General features: G+C 43.2%; 1 protein-coding gene across 1 annotated transcript; it reads left to right on the top strand.

Moving 5' to 3' along the window:
- Window positions 1–442: 442 nt before the first annotated feature.
- klhdc8a (kelch domain containing 8A) lies at window positions 443–15,546 on the top strand. The gene is made up of 7 exons (XM_076097083.1): window positions 443–607; window positions 1,130–1,340; window positions 3,519–3,683; window positions 3,828–4,046; window positions 12,949–13,050; window positions 13,250–13,398; window positions 15,493–15,546. The coding sequence occupies exons 1-7, from the start codon at window positions 443–445 to the stop codon at window positions 15,544–15,546; spliced, it is 1,065 nt and encodes a 354-aa protein (XP_075953198.1).
- The last annotated feature ends 3,844 nt before the right edge of the window (window positions 15,547–19,390 follow it).

Raw genomic sequence — 19,390 nt, 5'->3', positions numbered from 1 at the left:
CCCATCTTTGCTTTAGCTACCACTGACTGTCAGCATCCTGTCGGCTACAGTACATGTCCACTCTGCACACACTGGTCTGTGCCGGAGCTCTTAAAAAATGTGTTCACTGTCTCATGCTCTGCATATTGCACCGCTTAATCCACTTTGCCTTATCTGCCACTCTGCTGTATCTCCTCCAGGGCCCTGCGTGAGGCGGAGCACCCTCCCCAGGAGAAGAGAGCTCAGCTCGGCCTTTAACTGATCCGACCCTCCTACTGCTCACCTCCGCTTCACCTTCTCAATAAAGAACCTCCTCCTCATCCCAGGGGGGAGGGGGCCCGACTGCAGTCTCCCAGCTCTCCTACACCTCCATCCTCTCGGCTCCCGCCGATCAATCCGCCCTTTCCCCGACTCTGGCCTCCCCCTTCACCCCTCCCTGAGTCTCCCCACGGGCGGCAAGTGCATGGCGGTAACTTCAGCCCACGAGTTCCACTGGCAGAGCCTGGCGCGACTGCCCAGCGGCCGCGTCTACCACACTCTGTCTGAGGTGGGGGGGCAGATGTACATGCTGGGGGGCTGCGACGCTACTGGGAGGCCCTGCCCGGCCCTGGAGCTCTACTCCCCCGAGGTACCAAACGAACGCACCATGGACACTGTATCTGACTTTCTTTCCTGGCTACTGGCTCGGAATAGACAGTACATGACAAAGTGCTATTAATTAAGTAAATTATTTTGTAAAATATTACTTAAATTTAAAAAAGGTCTGTTTTTATAGTAATAAAGACTGCACCAAAAAAAATCTGAATTACTAAAAGACAATGGGAAATAAAGATGAAATATAGAAATAATAAATATAATTTTCCTGGCAAATCAACAGCAAAGTACTGTCTGTACAGTAGCTGCATTTCAATTTCCACTCTGCAAATTGACCATAATTTATTTAAACTCAAGTTACCTTAAATCCCCCCTGAAGACACAAATACATTGATTTAAATTGTAACTAAACTAGCTCCGTGTATGAGGCAAATCCCAGCACTGAGGGTGGTGCATCAAATAGAAAAATAAAGAATAAAACCCAAGAGAAGTTCAACCTGTAACACATTGAAAACTGCTTTTGCCTGAAAGCAGCCACTCGTCTCCGTGTTTGCAGGGCGACCGCTGGATGAGCCTGCCCCCCATGCCCACCCCGCGCGCCGGTGCGGCCGTGGCGGTGCTGGGAAAGCAAATCCTGGTGGTGGGAGGGGTGGGGGAGGACCAGAGGCCCCTGAAGGTGGTGGAGATGTACAACACGGAGGAAGGCAGGTGGAGGAAGAGAAGCGCCCTGCGGGAAGCCTTGATGGGTTTATCCATCACCGTGAAAGGTACGGAACGAGATCATGACGAGCAGGACAACGAGTGACTCCGGGGTTTACAAGTTGTGAACTCGTTGCACGTATGTGTTAATTAACTTTTATGTAGTTAAAACTCAAACAGGAAGTTTGAACACCTCAAACAACCTTTAGTTGACTTTAATCGTAATCAAGAAGTCTTTTCTACAGTCAATTTTCCCATTTGATGTCAATGGAGCAAGTTTTTGGGCCGTGACGTCCGCATTTATCCTCACATTTTCGGGTTCAGTTCCACGAGTCTGTAGACACAAACAGAGAGCCTTTGATGAGTTTGAGCTCAGTCCAGCGGTGCATCCGTCAGCGTCTGCTGGAACACAGATAAATGCCGTGTACACACACACTTATTGGCGGCCTCCTCCATCTTCCGGACCAATCTTCCAATCCTCGGCACCTCTGCTCGCAGTTTCCTCCCCAGATGCCGAAAACGAGACAAATCGTCTGCCAAAATGATCGATGGGGCCAAATTAAAACAAATATGGTATTTTTGAACGCATAGTCGGTCACCGATTGGATATTGACATTTGTGGAATCGTTATTTTCCAGATATTAGATAATGAGCTCCAGGTAATGAGCTTTTCTATTCCCCGAAATGAATACAGCGTGTTTGAGAAACTTTTCTCCCTTTTTGGAAGCAAATATGTATCATTTCTAAAGAAGAATAAAGAGAAACATAATAAACTGCAGACTGTTTCCCTGCAGCTCTTTTCCTCTTCCCTCGTCAATGCTGCATTTTCGCTCGTGTCGACATTCTCACCCACTTCCATTCTTGCTGTAGAGGTGGCATGCCGAGGTGCCAGACATGGACTCTCGCGTTTTATTATTCGGCTGCTGTCCTCCCTGTCCTCCCAGTGTCTGCCACAGTCTCTTGCTCCGTCACAAACTTCTCAGCCAACTCTGCAGCTTTGCAGATTTTTAGCACATAAAATAAAGTCCCAACGAGGTGTCTCCATCTGCTGCGATTGGTCTTTGGCAAGCTGGTTATTGTTGAGCAGGTTGTTGTTGTTTGACTCATTTTAGCAGCCAGACTGTATACAGAGACGGACGACGTGACAGTGAAGCCAAAACATCTCGATCGCCCCCCTGGTGGCTGGCTCCGCCCCCTCCACGTTAGCGGATGGGAGATGGGCTAAACTAAAAAATCGAAGTACACGTCAAATAAGTAGTTCCCAAAGATGGTTTCTGTCCTTTTAGGTAGTTGTTATCACGTTGATGTGTGTTCAAGTTTCAAGTAATTATTTGATGCTATAAAAAGCACATCATTATTGACAGCTGCTCTGAGAGAAGTGGTCACGTCAGGCAGCAACCTGCGGTTCTGAAAAGTGAAGCCAATGCTGAAGTGCCTCAAACTTGCATTCTTTCTAATGGCCATCAGGGGGCGACTCCTCCGGTTGCAAAAAGAAGTCAGATTGTACAGAAGTCTATGAGAAAATGACTCTACTTCTCTCTTGATTTATTACCTCAGTAAACATTGTAAACATGAGTTTATGGTCTCAATCTATAGTTTCAAGTCTTCTTAAATACAATATGATGTTCATTTTGTAAATTATGGTCCATTTAGAGCCAAATAGACCATAAAGCAGGGTATGCTTTAGGGCGGGGCTACCTTGTCATTTATGTTAATTGGTTGCAAAAGAAAATAGCGTGAGGATGGCCAAAATGGCGAACTCAAGGCTTCAAATCGCAGTCCACAAACAAATGGCTGACGTCTTGACGACTACGTCCACTTTCTATATACAGTCTATGGTAACAGTACATGTGTCAATTTGATCAGGAATGTATTTATAAAGATATATGGGTTGTGTCTTTCTAGCCAAACAGCTAACGTGGTGCTAACGTACCAGCTAGGTGGCTCTCACACTAACATGCTGTGACTTTGCTCGGCTCGTGGTTGGCTCAGGCATGTTTATGGGCGGGCCATTGATATCTTGTCTCCACCCCCTGTTCAAATGACGTCATAAGCGCAAGGTGAACAGTGGGAGGAGGCAGAGACGCTTTGTCCATCTTTGTATACAGTCAATGATAAAATCAATGCATTAGATGAAAATTGTGGCCTGCTAATCTGATACATTGTCGCTCTGCCTGTGTGTGTTTGTGTGTGTGTGTGTGTGTGTGTGTGTGTGTCTGTGTGTGTGTGTGTGTGTGTGTTTGTAGATGGCCGGGCTCTGGCTGTAGGGGGAATGGGTGCCGACCTGCTCCCTCGTAGCATCCTGCAGCAGTATGACCTTCGAAAGGACGTGTGGGCACTACTTCCTCCCTTGCCGACCCCTCGCTATGACGCCAACACGCATCTGCTGGGCAACAAGCTCTACGTAGCAGGTACAAGCACACCAGTGAGGGGGGGTTACTCCAATAGCTTCACTGTATGTGTCAAACAACAGAAATGTATTCTCCAAATTTCAATATGCACCCTCGAAGCATCTATAGAATTCTATTTTGTTTTCTTTTCATACAATCTTTCAGCCGGTCGGCAGTGTAAGCGACCCGTGAAGGCCTTCGAGGTGTACGACACAGAGACGCGCTCTTGGACTACGCTACCCATCATGCCTTGTAAACGATCGTACGGGGGCGTAATATGGGACACGACCGGGAGGCTGTGTCTGCTCGGAGGACTGCGGCAGGGAGGAGGACACCACACCTCTAAGTTCACCAAGAACGTCAACATTTTTGACACCAGCCAAGGTACGAAACACGTTTTCATATTTGGACTTTCATTTATTGTCATTTGAGTTACGTATTTTGGTTGAAACTCCTCCTCTGTTGAGCCACACTTCATGAACTAAAACACACAACACACGCTATGTGACAAACCGTTGTTCGAATCCTCTGAATTTCCGGCACACGCGGATTCCAAATATGTCAGAATTAATTGCACAGAAATAAGCATCAAACAATCCAGCTGGAACTGCAGATGCAACACACGGCTTCTTGACTTACTTCACTTGAGCAGGATGTGACTGCAGTGAAAAGTTGGAATGAGGACAAAATATCAAGAGGGGTTGAGGGCTTTTGAATACTGCTTTATATGCAGCTCTGTATCCCAAACTCAAAAACATCGGTTTATTTGACTTGTTGGAACGGTGTAGTTTGTATAAACTAGAGAAGGTTTTAAAAGAATAGTTCTACACTAGAGAGATATTCATATTTCCTTTCTTTCAGATGGGGAAAAAAACGATGGATTTCAGTCCAAATTGAACTTTATTGCCATTATGCTTGTGTACAACAAAACATCATCTTGGTTAGTTTAGCATATAGAGTGGAGGCTGGGAGAAAATATCCCTATCAGCAACTCTTTAACGGTCTGATTTGCTCAATGTTTCCTGCTTGTAAAAACTGTGCATATACAGAAATGTAAAAATGACAATTTGTGATGTTTTTCAACTGGCAAAGCAGCACATGAAGTTGGTTGGAGCAGGTTTTGGTTTTGGTCTCTGTAGAAGCACAAAAGTGCCGACCCTGACAACCTCTCTGTGGGGATAAAACTACGCACTGTGCCTGGCTGTTGTTCTTCAAGAAATTATGAAGAAAAAGTTGCAGCCATAAAACCACAAATTGTCTCTTACAGTGGTGGGGTGTTCAACAGGAACTCGACTGTACACATCAAAGTCTGTTTACAGGTTTTTGGGAGTACTACGGCATATGTGAAAAAGGTTTTACAAAGTCTGCCTGACATCACCTGTTTGAGGATAGCGGATTAGCTGCTACTAGCATAGTACACGTTTGTCGAGTTGCATTGTGGGTCTTGTAGGAGCCAGGTTTCAACAATGAAGATGATATCTCTGATCCTACTGAACTGCTTTTTATTGATGAAGTCCTCTTAAGCGGTCAGATTTTCAGCTAGCTAGCTAGCAAGGCAAGATGTTTGTCCCTGTTTCCTGTCTTTATGCTAAGCTAGGCTAAATACCTCCTGACTTCAGCTCCATACTTAACGCACAGATGTGAGATACAACATCAATCAATCTCACACTCATAAAAAAGAATAATCATAATTCAAAAACTTTTCCTTTACATTCCTAGGTCAATCAAAAAAACAGTAATTATGTTGTGATATATTTTGGTAGCAGCAAAAGTCTCATCGTCTCCTTCGCTGACAGCCTCCATCTTCATTTTGACCTTACTGTCAGACAAAGCAGCCATTAACACCAACCATCGGCGCGAGGAGAAACGTTCCACTCTGTGAAATGACTTATCGCTCCATTCAGCAGAGACACCCCCAGAGTAACAGGTGAACAAATTGAGGAGGGACCGGAAGGAGGAAGGGGAGGGCGAGAATCGATAAGTCATTTTCGACAGCTGGATTTGCGGTCACACATCGGGATCGGTCCAACGGAGGCCAAATAAAGCAGAACGCGGGAGGGATAATGTTAACGTATGATAATGGGGAGGGAAAGTTTGCCTTGTGTGTGAGAGATGGAGGGAGAAAGAGCGAGGAAAAAAAGGCCGTTCGACAGACACAACACAAGCTGATGCATATCCGCACACACGTGCACACACACACACACACATACACACATATGGCGCAGCCGTGGCCCGTTCCTCCAATCTAATTTAGGTGGAGATGAGATGGGAGATGAGCTGCGGAGGGAGGGCTGGGGGGGCGAGGAGCGCTTTAAATTACAAGATCCAGAAACAGATTGCTTTATTATCCATCTGCAGCAATATCTCTCCACACACACACACACACACACACACACACACACACACACACACACACACACACACACACACACACACAGGGCCATGCAATCTGCTGTCACACAGTGATATTCTATTACTGTTCCATTCCATATCGGCAGTATTAAGACACACACGGCTGTTAGATGATGATTTGGCATTGTGGGCAAGCTGCAACAAGTACGACGGAAAACACAAAGAACGGAGCTCTGGAAGAGAATTCACACAAAGAATGGAAACAATGGCCTCAGGAAAAATAAATGAAATATATATACTGTGTATATATATATATATATATATATATATACACAAATAAAATCATGTCAGTTGAGGATTCATATGCCAACGTTTTGAGGTATCCGTCTGCCTCCACCACAATACAAAGCTTTCAATGCCGTGAGAACCACAAACAAATTCTATTCACTTCTTTTATATTCCGGCAGAGGTAGTAGTAATCTCAGAGACGGGAATCTGAAAACTTGGACAAATGAAGTGCAGCATTGCTGGATACTGCCCGGTTTCCACCACAGCCACTTTTCCAGGAACCCTGGAACTGTTCTACAAACTCAGAACCCTTCTGTGTGAGTTATACTCGGCGTAGTCGAGCCTGCGTGAGATGCCCTCGTGATTCAACTTTTGTTTCTTTTTAATGCATTTAATACTTGCCTTCCCTCTTTACGGGGCCTGTATGAAGGCAATGAAGTAACCCATGAATATGAGGTATGGCTTTGCAGTAGATTCCTCCTCAGCATTGTGAAGGTGTCTTTTTGGCGTTTTGCCGGCAACACTCGTTTGTCTCCTTGATTCCTAACAATACATTTTGTTTGTGCACCCGCTGGCATTTTCAGAGAATATTGAAACCAACAGCGCCTTGAGCATAAACGCCTTTGTGCTTGCTCGCAGCTCGCGCGCCATCTGTGGAGGCTCACAACACGGAGCCTCTCTATGAGTATAAACAAAGTTGTGATGCTGTATTTACACCAAACTCTAAGCATATTTTAGCCTCACTCTACTCACACAGAAAGAAGTTCACCGATAAATGGAGTTGACATCAGCCAGTACTAGGCTATGCTAACTGAGGAGCTTCTCCATCAACACTCACAAGCACGTAATCTAGGCAGAAATACGGCAGCGACGTTATTGTCTTTGGTTTATGCACATTCATTTATACACATATATGAGGGACTATCGTAGATTTCTTTCCTCCATATTTTATTCAACAACGCCAGAGTATCAGTGGCTACTAGAGGAGACTCTTAACATCTTCATGCATGAGCCTCACTCCGGGGGGTAACACCGAACTATTAGTTCTAGAGTTTGTAGCGCTGAACGTCACTCAGCTTTAAATACAAATGCTCAGAACCACTACTAAAGGGCTGGGAGATTGGAGTATATTGTTGTTTTTTTGGGGGGGGGGGGGCTCAAGAGCTGCTGCTCAGCGGGCAGAGAGAGAGACAGCGAGGCAAAACAGTGTAGAGACAGAATATATTCAATTCTGAATCTGTGAATTAAGGTTTATTTCCACCAAACCAGAGTTGGTGATTGTTGGAAATAGTGGAAATTCTAACCAAGACCGTTTTAGTGAGTTTTCTTTTCTTTCTGTCAAGTTTGAATGAAGTGTGTCTTACGATGCTCAAACACATCGGGGGGGTTGCGGCTCCGCACCGAAACACATGAGCGAATACATCGGCAGTTCGCTGGATGTTGGGCTGACAGCGGGGGGTTGGAAAATGTCAACATATCGCCCAAAGCTACAGCACTATCACTGTTGGGATGAGGGAGAGACATTTATTGTCTTGTTTTTTCTGTAGTTTGACTTCCTGACAGCAAGGAGACATACTGTATGGGACTAGAGGGAACGCACGAGAGCTCAATCGTGATCTGGAAAACATTATTTTCTTTTGGTGATTTGGGTAACCCAACCTTTAAAGTTGCTATTCTGTTACCAATAATATTAGAATTGTGAATTCTACTGCTTTTACTGCATCCAGTAAATAATACAGAAACATCAGAAGCTCCTCTGAAGCATGTGGAACTCGGCCAACAGTAACAAAAACCTCAAATGATGCCGTCCTCCTGGGGCCAACTAGTCGCAAATATGTTCCCACGTTGTCTATATTTGATTCATGTCCTGCTTAAAAAGTACCCGAAAGACTTCAAAGCAGATGGAATCAAGCAGAAATGAAGCCAATGTGCTCTTGTTTTGGCCATGACCGTGAGCCAATGGGTAATTATTGAAAAATGCCACAACATAATGGTGAGACTCTTTCCGAAAGGATCATCTGTGCGGTCAGCAGCGTCTTGAGATTTCACACCAGACAAGGCAGACAGAATCCATCAAAGACAGAGAAGCAATCACCGTCCTCTTCGAGTTTTAATCACGGCGGACGACTACAGAGGAGAGCTGTGGACCAAATTACCACCACACAGACTACAAAGCCCCAGCCTTCAGAGAATCGCCTCATCTCCCTCATTCTATTGTCACTCTCCCTCTCTGTCTTTATTCTCCCTCTGTGTTTTCTCTATCTCTCTCTCTCTCCATCTCTTTATTGTCCTCTGCCGTCTCCCTCCAGGGTAGAATAATGCATGCTGCTGTTTTTTCCTGCATCCGACAAAGAAAATCTTGGCGCAAAGACTTGTGTAATCCCTCCAAAGCAAATAGGAATAAAGCTTGCAGTCGCATCTCGCTCTCAGAGGACTGAACCATAACTCTGCAGTGTGATGTGTTGACACAAGTTTATTTTATGGAGGAAAATCCAGCCAGTAACACTGTCAGCACTGTTTTAAAAGAAGAATTACTAGTGATGCAGCTTTCCTTCTGCATCCATTCTTTTTTCATTGATTGATGAATGTAAAGAAATAGACACCATCACAGTGTGTATCCAGTATGTAGAAATTAATATGATTGTTTTATATCAGTTCCAGTTACCAGTTCTTAAACATTTGATACTGAATAATCCTACCTACCAGGTGGAACAGCTCACCAAACCAACTAACGAAGCTTGTTTGCTAATTTAGATATGACTCGCTTAGTTTAGACTTAACATTATGTAAAATGGAGTATATAGTCAATATTTCTTATCTGACATGATTTAGAAATGATACACCCAGAAGAGTTTAATTAACATTTAAAAAATGTTTATCACTTAAGTTTTAATTGTGCAACACAATTTAGTAAATCATCAGTTTAAAAAGCTAACTTACAATTCTTGACCAGACGGGTATCGTTTCAAATGTTTCTACTCGAGTGCCAAAACCGTACTTTTGACACCATGTATGTTTTAATGCACCACCCTTTATTCTTTCAATAAACACAGCAAGTATTCAGTTACGTACTAACGTTGTTACGTACTAATATTGTTATGTACTAACAGTCACGTGCTAAAGTTAGTTACGCACTAAAGTTAGTTACGTACTGTTAGTTACGTACTATCATAGATACGTACATCATCGTTCTTACTTACATCGTTACGTACTAATGTTAGTTCGTGGTAAAGTTAGTTACATACCAATGTTAGTTACGTGCTAATGTTAGTTACTTACTATCATAGATACGTACTAATATTGTTATGTACTAACATTAGTCACGTGCTAACGTTAGTTACGCACTAAAGTTAGTTACGTACTATCATAGATACGTACATCATCGTTCTTACTTACATCGTTACGTACTAATGTTAGTTTGTGGTAAAGTTAGTTACATACCAATGTTAGTTACGCACTAATGTTAGTTACGTGCTAATGTTAGTTACTTACTATCATAGATACGTACTATCATCATTCGTACTGTCATCGTTCGTACTTACATCCTTACGTACTAACGTTAGTTACGTACTAATGTTAGTTACGTGCTAATGTTAGTTACGTACTATCATAGATACGTACTTACATAGTTCTTAGGTTGTTTTTTTTCAATCAGTACGGCATTCTTCACCACAAAGTAACTGCTGGGATTTTATTGAACATCTCAGATTTATATGACATACCAGCACAAAATATCTACCAGCAGGATTTTGCTGTGGGGAGAGAACAGAGCAGAGTGGACAGCCAGCTGTGATCTCTATTCCGTTCACAGCTCTTCATTACACACTGCAGCACCACGCAGGAAGGTTCACCATCTGGCTACTTATCTCCCTTTCATTCTCTCCACATCTATTTGTTTCCCTCCACCTTGTTGTCTCTGCCTCTTGTTTAAGAGAAAGATCGAGAATAAATGAGAAAGAGAGGGAGAAATAACAAAGCGAGAAGGAAAGAGAGGAAGAGAATAAGGAGGCAATGAGAGAGAGAACGAAGAAGAGAGGGCAGATAGAAGAAAGACAATTGGAAAAAAATAAGTAAGAAGAAAAGATAAGAGAAAGAAATAGATCCCGAAAAAGAAACAGAAGAAACATTGTCTCTATCTTTTTTCTAATTCCCTCGCCCTCCCTCGCTCCCTAATGAAGTTATCTTTCTCCCTCCGTCACGATTCTCTCCAGTCTGGGTTTCCTTCAGATAAACAAGACTTGGCAGCAAGAAAACCTGAAAGTGAAAAAGAAAACTTCTGCAGAACCTGCTGGGAAAAGAGAAAGGCTATGTCTTCATTTCCTTTCTACCATGTGGAGTGCTTCAGCCTCGAGTGTGAAGGATAATGTCACGTCTGCTCCGTAATGTCTTCATTGTCAGTTTTAAGTGTCAGGTAATTAGGGAGATAACATTAAATTGCAATGTCTTCCCCACCTGCAGCTTGACTGATTTTTTGTAATGCCGTTTCCAATACTTTGGGATTAAAGGTGCCAATAGCTGTTTCTGTGGTGGATAAGAAAAAGCTCCTGCTCACCTCTTCACCTGCGTGCACCCGGGTTCGATTCCCAGCCGTGGCCGCTCCGTGTTGGCAGCAGCAGCGTTAAGGGTGTTGAGGGATCATGTATGCCTCACTACTGATTGGTCGGGACATCAGTGTGATGATGTTGAATTGTTTTTGAATTGTTAAGACTACAAAAGATGAACCAGGTTCAACTTGTTTGACTGCATTGTTTTGCCATTCAAACTAATACAAAATTTTAATAAATTCATAAAAAAAAAAGGATTCTTTAAGCTGTGGTGAGTGAATCCACCATCCACTCAAAGTAAAGCACACAGCTCGGACCACAACCCATGGCCACGAACAAAGCCACCCACACTACAGCACAGGGTGCTGTACTTTTCTCTCACATATTGGGGCAAATAAAAGCAATCTGATGCCTGAAGTATTTTGACATTTCATTTCCACCAGTCCGTGGGTCATTTGGTACCGGGCGCACAGAAAGAATAAATAACTTGCATTATTTCCATTTTATTGATTATCAGAGTCTGAAAGATGTTTTATTTTGAAAAATGACCGGATTCTCTCCAAATTACATCCGCCTGTGCCTCTTGACGCTTGTCTCGGTCACGTGATACGTTACCTCAAAAGTTAAGCCCACAAGCTAGAGAAAATGAGTAAAAAACAAATGTCTTTGGAGAGCTTCTTTGCACTGATTCAGTGGTGAGTTTTAATTTGTATGCATTTTATATTTGTTTTCATGCCGGTCGTATCATTTTATTTCGTCGTGTTTTTCCACCACACCTTGAAGGCCGGTCCGTGAAAATATTGTCTGACATGAAAATGGTCCGTGGTGCAAAAAAGGTTGGGGACCTCTGATATAGTGGACAAGGACCACACTTCCCACATGCCTCGACACACTGATTTATGCCTTCAAATAAATCAAACCAAAGCTCCAAAATGTAAAAATATCAATAGATTCACCTAACACTGAACATCACATATACTGTACAGCAAAAAAACAACAAGAAGATGCCCACCTTCCCAGGAAAGGTCCAAAGGAAAAGAGGAAATAAAGCCGGCAGAAGTGCGAAACTTCATTCACATTTCCCTTTTGTAAACTATAAATTCTACAATACGACATATTTACTCCTATAGAAATACATGAACACAACTTAAGAAAGCGTAGGAGAAGTGGGAGGTATCCAGCCTGTTATCACTCCCGAAGTGTCAAACTATGAAGCTCTACGGGAGGGAAGCAGGAAGTCAGGTGACATCGTATGCAGAGCGATGGCGTCCGCGTAGGCAGGAGGTCGGAGTGGATATATTGAATGGAACTCTTCTCCCAGGAGATAAAGAAAGAAAATAATCAATGGTGACTTATTTTAGTTACTTTTAGTTATTATTTTAATGTATGACATTGCATACGTAACGTAGCCTCCTTAACTATGTAAACATTTCTTTTACTAATTTTAACCCAAAACAGTTGTTTCCTTTGAACACAAGTTTATTTTGAAAAGTCAGTGACCTTGATACCTGAGGGGCCCATAGAGCCTCACAGTCGAGGAGTTGGGGGCGAGAACGTGTTGATATATCATACTGGAAGTTTAAAATGTACCTTTCAAAATAAAAGTTCCAATAAAATCCACGTACAAGTTTTGCAGGGATTTATAATACACTATTCTTAATTTGGTGCGACAACAAACACACTTCTACGCTAACAGTCTGGCTATGACCCGTAAGTAGACCTGGGGTCAGATTAACTGTAGCTGGTAGATGGCTGGTGTAACATTGTGACCCCAACTCCAACTCTCCTGTCCCCTCTCTGTCTGTTTGTCAGTGTTAGCTGTAACCTTTGTTTGTCCTTGCCAGGTGTTGGTGTGTGTGTGTGTGTGCGCGTGTGTGCGTGTGTGTGTTAGTGTGTTGTACATGGCTGCAGCTGGCTTAAGGGTGACCTGTTTGCGCGGGTCACGCTCAGAAAACAGAGCTCAGCAGCATCCTGTCCGACCAGAACAGAGACCACAGTGCCACTGACCCAATAACCCTCAGCCGCTTCGTAAGCCTGCACACACACCAGCTCACACACACACACACATCCGCTCATTTCAGCTGTCGTGTCGTCCTCTGCAGGCGCCTGGTTGAAGTCGGAGGAGACGGTGGCGATGAAAACAAAGAGGGCCGACTTTGCCGCCGCTTTCCTACGCGGCCGGATGATTGTAGCAGGAGGACTCGGTAAGAGCAGACCTTCTGTTTGCTGCAAATATTGATTGAATCTCGCTGCATCCATGGTGTTTAATTCATCCAGAACAATCTTAAAGGTTAGAGTAACCTACATATCAGTGTTCACGTGACTGAAGTCATGCGCTGCATTCTTTGTTTACAATAAATCCCGATGAAATAAATAGATGACTACCTTTGGGTCTTGTTGCAGGTCACGAGCCCTCGGCGCTGGACACGGTGGAGGCCTTCCACCCTCAGAGGAAGAAGTGGGAGAGGTTGGCCCCCATGAACTTCCCCCGATGCTCCACCTCCTCCATCGTCATCAGAGACCGCCTCCTGGTGGTGGGAGGAGTGAACCAGGTAGACTCGCGCCGGACTTAACCGTAAACGGTGCATGATTACAATAACTCAACACAAGCTGAGCACAGGCGCGGTGACAGATGTTGACTTTGTGTGCAGATGTTTTACATGAAAGTCTGTTACATTCAAGCCCACAAGTTTGTACAATAAGTCCATGTACCTTAAGCCTTCTGTACTTAGAACTGGCGAGCTCGTCCGCAGGCCTGCAGTCAGAAGCCGCGTCGACAGAGTCCGTGTAGTTCCTCTCACAGCCAGAGGGGGGAGGCAAAAGCAGCGCAAACCATGTCCTGTGTGAAAGGCCCGTTCACTTAAAAGGAAAGAAGCAAACCAGGCCTACGGGTGCTTTCACACCTGACCTGTATGCTTTGGTTTTATCAAACTCAGGTCAGGTTTGATCCGGTTAGTTTGGTTAAGATTTGTTGAGTGAAAATCAAACCAACCAACCACAAGATTTTATCACGGCAGACACGGTATTTTAGCAATGATGTCACTACTAATAGATGCATCCGTTGATCATGAAATCTGTTCAGCAAGCGATCTTATTGATGTGTAATCAAGACCATGTATATGAGCGCGGGTACTTTAACTGATAAACAGGTCAAAACCTTGTAAAGTTGTTGCGCTTGTATTCAGCTCTGTGTACTTTGTTCCAAGTGTGTGACAGCGATCCCGCGAGGTAACACGTCTTAATCAAATAGCGTAAATATACATTTCAGAGGCATTAAAGTGCGTAAACTGTCAGTCACCAGACTTTGATTTCTCCACGTGGGTCCTGATGATGTAGGGCAGGGGTCTCAAACTCATCTTCACTCTGGGCCACATCAGCATCATGGTTTCCCCCAAAGGCCGGTTGTAAATGTAAGACTGTAGAACTGTACTCCTAACATATTGTTAAATAACTGTCTCTGCTTTTGATTATTGTTTATTCAAGTGTAAAAATATTGTACATGCAGTTATATAAATGTAAAATGATATTTAAGCACATTTCTGTTATTATAACATAAATCATTTTAATTTAGGGTTAAGAAACCCACATTACTCTAGCAAAGATCAAACTTTTAAAGAAAATAACAAAGACAAATATCATCAAACACAAGTTATTACATTAACTTTGTTCAAAGCTATTTTTGTCACCTCTCTGCATCACTAATGTCCCCGTCGTCGTCCCGTGCATGGCAGCTCCATCCAAGAGCTCCTCACTGAGAGTCAGGTCTTATAAACATGGATAGATGCTCTGTATCCGTGTTGTCTGTGCTTTCATCAACAGCTAATGAAGAAGACGAGTACCTGCTCGTCTCTTAGCTAGCTGTGTTGTTAGATTGCTGCTAGTTCCTGAACTCGGTCTGCGATGGTGTTTCTTCACAAACTGACATTTGTGATTGCAGTCTGCCTTTTAATTCTTGGACAATTTTATGTTTTTCTTGGAGGCTAAATTTAGCTCCGTGTTTGGTGTCAAAATGCCGACGTGAATTGTATCCTTCATCACCGACACGCATCATAACACAGAAGACAGACCCGTTTTTCTCCCTGAAGCACAAACATGTATTCGCTTTCCCATCTTTCATTACATCTTCTTCCCTCTGCATCAATTTTTCTCTTCGTGGACATTTTGGGATTATTTGTTGATCTTTTTCAACTCAATCACTTGTTGGAAAACCGCTTTACGGGCTGTTGCCTCTCCTGTCCACCTGTTGTGATAGTTTTAATGTCGGTACACAGACAACATGCTATCTCATTATTTCAACTTTCTATCTCATCATTTCGGCCATGGGGATACTTTTATTTTCAAGTCTAACTTTTAATTTTTTTTGCTGGCGGATTCGCAGGCCACATAAAATGACGTGGTGGGCCGAATTCGGTCCGCGGGCCTTGAGTTTGACACGTGTGATGTAGGGTGACCATCGTCAAGAAGTTCCCTGTCAGTCTTGTTTCGTTGTGGAAAATGAACTAAACTGCATCAATGTATCATTGGTCCGGATCAAAAGAACCGACTACAGGTGTTGAAGCACCCTTAATGATTCAGTTTTTTACTGAGTTAACTGGTTACGTATCATGAGGTACTGACATGAAATATCTTGTCTCTCTCTCGCTCAGGTTCCCAGCTCGGCCCACGAGATCCTGTACGTGAAAGAGGAAGAGTATCTGTAATTGAATGCAGCGGATCGGCGATCCCACTCCTCTGGACGACCCTCCTGACTCGGACTGTAGTGCAATATAAAAGATATAAGCATTAGAAAAGAACAGAGATGGAGTCAGAGTGAAAGTCCCCCTGCCTTTGAGATGTACAGTAACAGACGGCACCGCCCCCTGCTGGGGCTGTACGGACACTGAGCCCCCCCCCCCCACATGTAAGCACATGCACACTGGAGGAGCTGGCTCTTTCTTTCTAGCGGCGTATGTTTGAGCGCACGACACGTCTGCGTTGTACGGTGCAGTGCCTACGCGGAGAAGAAACCATTTTGTAGCTCATGCGTCACAGACGAGCTGTTTTATGGCACATATGCATTTTAATGTTCGGCGGTAGAGTCCACGTTTATTAATCCATTTCCATGACATGACTGCAATATTCATCATCTAGCAAAAAAGAGGAACCTCACTAGGAAGTGGGAAACGTTCGGTTACGCTGTACTGTAACAATATTTGCACTAAAGCAATTAACACTGAGTTACCATCACTCCATTCTAGTGCATTGTGGTGATTGCACTGAGAACCATTCTTCTGTGCTGTAACAGTGCACATTTGTGGGTATGATATCTATAATTGAATGCATTTCATGAATGAAAAGAGACCGTATTGAAAGGCAATATGGTGTTTGTTGAAGACTGCTGTTGTAGGCAAAGAGATGGATCTCCGACCCGATTGTACACGTTTGATTCCTGCAGCAATACTGTGGTTTCCTCTGTGTTTCCTCTGTGCAACGTGTGCCGTGCTGTGATGACCATCAGTTCCTCAGGTCGTGACGTTACAGACGTGTTAATGTGACTGCAGAGATAATCTACAGACTGGTGTTAGGTCTCTACAGTCCAAGATGTATGAAATGTGTGAAATATATTGTGTTTCATCCTTCAGCATGATCCATTTCTGATCTGTCCGTAGTATTGAAGACACCAGTCGTCTTATTCAGTGGAATAAATGGGATCTGTGGTTTGTACTGCACTTGTTTTCCACTAGATGGCGGCGATCACTCACTTGAGCTCATGAGGCCTTCCCTGGGCCTTACACTGTCTGCAGCTTCTCCAGGCTGAAGGACTATAAACTGATATTGTTACACGTGCAGGTACGTTGTCTCACTCTGATCATTTCATTCATTATTTTAAATAGAAAGACATTTTTTTAAGCCAAATTTAAGAATTCATAAACTAGATTCCAGGATTATGCCGTGTTCACACCAAACACACACACGTTAATCGCGTCATTCGCATCGCCGGTCTCGCCGGGGACTATTTGTGTTCATTCGTGTGAATCGCGCTGGACGCGCCCTGGAAGCCTTTCAACTGTCCGCCATCAACCATGGAAAAAATAACCTCTATTTCTGATTAGTACGTGTTGTGGAAGTCACAGATATCCCGGGAAACTAAACGCCGTCATGTCTGGCCACACGTCGGCTGTTTACTACAGCTGTATGAACACAAAATAAACAGATTTGGCTGTGATTTAACGGCAATAAACGGACAAAAAGGGGACTCCGAAATAACTACGTAATGATGTCGATTTGTAAAAAGTCTGAATTCATGTTTAGTTAGTTCTCTCCGCGAGACGACAAGCAATTAACTTTTAAAATACTTGTTTTCTCAATGGAGCTCGGATGGGTCGGTGCTAGGCTAAGCTAACATTGTAGCAGCTCCATCAACACTCAAAATAACGTCATGTAGACGTAAATACGGCAGCGTCTATTCATTGTTTGTACCATATGGTTTACACACACACACACTTGTACACATAGTTTGGTCCGGTCTCTATTGATATGAGGTATCGTAGAGCTCTGGGTGAACACAGACGGCTACAGGATTTTTTTCCTGATTGAACAACGTCTGGACATCAGTGATGACAGGAGGAGCATCTCAATGCTGATAGGCTACCGCGCCGCAGCTTCACGCCATTTTTTCGCTGAAGTTGAAAAATTTCAACTCGCGCGTTTGTGGCGTTACGCGCCGCGCCATCGCAAATTCGCGTCACTCCAGTCTCATCGCGTCTGTGCACAGACTTTGTATGTAATCTACTCGTGCGAATAATTCGCGCCGCGTTTGGTGTGAACGCACCTTTACATTATGATAAGCAATACTAAGGTAGGGAAAAACTTTCAGAAAATGGTTCTTTCGTTTATATAAGTGGCCATAATGACCGTTTATTTGCAATTGCTATAACACAATTTTTTTAACTAGGCCCCTCTTTGTTTATGCACAAAAATATGTACACAAAATACAAAATATGCTTGCACCTCTTGCATCACAACTTTACACACAAACCCCAAATACATACAATAGCTCTTTCCACATGTCAACTGCACACGGATGTGCTAAGTGCAAAACAGTTATCATTGTCATTTGTAGCGAGCTCTAAATATAGACTGAGAAAACAAATGCAATGAGTTTAATACTCAATATTAATATACTCATAACAGTAGAAGACCAAAGAGCAAACCCTAGATCCTACTTCAGCGTTCAAGCTCTGATTTCTAACTGATATAATATGTGACAGGTGATTTCACAGGGGCATTCTGGGTACAGGTGATTGATGATTAAGGGGTAATTTAACAGCAGTGTTTAGTGAACAACACATACAGGCTCTTACTGTTGAACGATGTGTGTTTACTTTGTTACAAAAGGTGTGTTTTAGGATTTCAAACGTGTAAAGCAGACAATGTGCTTATGGTGTAGTCCACCTGGTTTATAGATAACTGAATAATTGACACAAAAGGCGAACGACACATCAAGATCTTTAGATTTTACATTTATTAGTCACTTGTTAGCCTTCGTTCTAACACAGGAATGTTTTTTTTAATCAATACATTAACCACGTTGAGACTGAATTCACTGATATGAGTAGTAGTTTTCTTCAGTGTATTTTAATTCCATAAGTCATTAAACCATATACGCGATAGAATATGTGTATCATCAGTTTGTAACAACCATATTTATTTATGTTATGGCTTAAACTGGCTCAGTGTGGCATAGTTATGGTCCATCACACAAGCTCACTTTACTCACATCAGCTCTGTCAGAACCAGCACCAGCACGGCTCATTGAACTGTTGTTGTATTAACTTCACGTATGTTTCTGAAGTTGACATCAGTTCAGAGTCGCAGTCGCCAGATCCCCAAACGTTCCCCGCTGTGCCAGACAAGCGATTCTCCTTGGACTGAAAAGGCCCCATCTCATGGTCCGTTATCCAGTTCTCTGATACATCTATCATCTAGTGGCCTGCAAACACTCTTGTATTTAAACGCCGACACCATCCCTTACTGGAAAAGGTAACGCACGAACACAGCGACCACAAATCTTTGATCAAAACAATTCAGCAGGTCAATAGTAATTACCATCTTTACCTATTACTAAAACGGTTCATATGTAAGCTATCATGACATTGTAGCAATGAGTTTTCTACCTGCCTGCTGGGCGCACAACATTAATTCACCCTTTTGCTAAGCCCCGCCCCCCGCTTCTACTCCCTAAAGCTATCAAAGCTAACACGGAGCCCACACTGTCACTAACTGCTCTCCCTCAATAAACGTTATCTGATTTTTGACGAAAGCTATTTTAGAGAGAAGCGGACAGATGAGTCTACAATATGAAGGATATATCCAGGATGTTAAACTGACTCAGCAGTAAAAACAGGTTCAAAAGATAAAGATAGAAGCTAAAGCTACAGATCACCGTGTAAAAGTGAACCACCACATCACCTGGAGATCCAGACAGAAGACAATGAAATGAAGGAACACTGTTCCTGTAAAGCCGGGTAAGTGTTTAGTCACTGTTACAATCATTAGAACTGT

Source organism: Anarhichas minor, unplaced genomic scaffold (genome assembly GCF_050575085.1).
Source record: "Anarhichas minor isolate MPS153535 unplaced genomic scaffold, ASM5057508v1 ptg000023l, whole genome shotgun sequence".
Taxonomy (NCBI): Eukaryota; Metazoa; Chordata; class Actinopteri; order Perciformes; family Anarhichadidae; genus Anarhichas; species Anarhichas minor.
The sequence above is the reverse complement of the archived record's forward strand: the minus strand, read 5'-3'. Positions and strand labels throughout refer to the sequence as shown.

Excerpts from the sequence above, each read along its gene's own strand:
- klhdc8a (XM_076097083.1), top strand. The coding sequence starts at position 443 with ATGGCGGTAACTTCAGCCCACGAGTTCCACTGGCAGAGCCTGGCGCGA. Across the intron at positions 608-1,129 it reads TGGAGCTCTACTCCCCCGAG|GGCGACCGCTGGATGAGCCT; the intron begins GTACCAAACGAA and ends CCGTGTTTGCAG. Across the intron at positions 13,051-13,249 it reads GATTGTAGCAGGAGGACTCG|GTCACGAGCCCTCGGCGCTG; the intron begins GTAAGAGCAGAC and ends GTCTTGTTGCAG.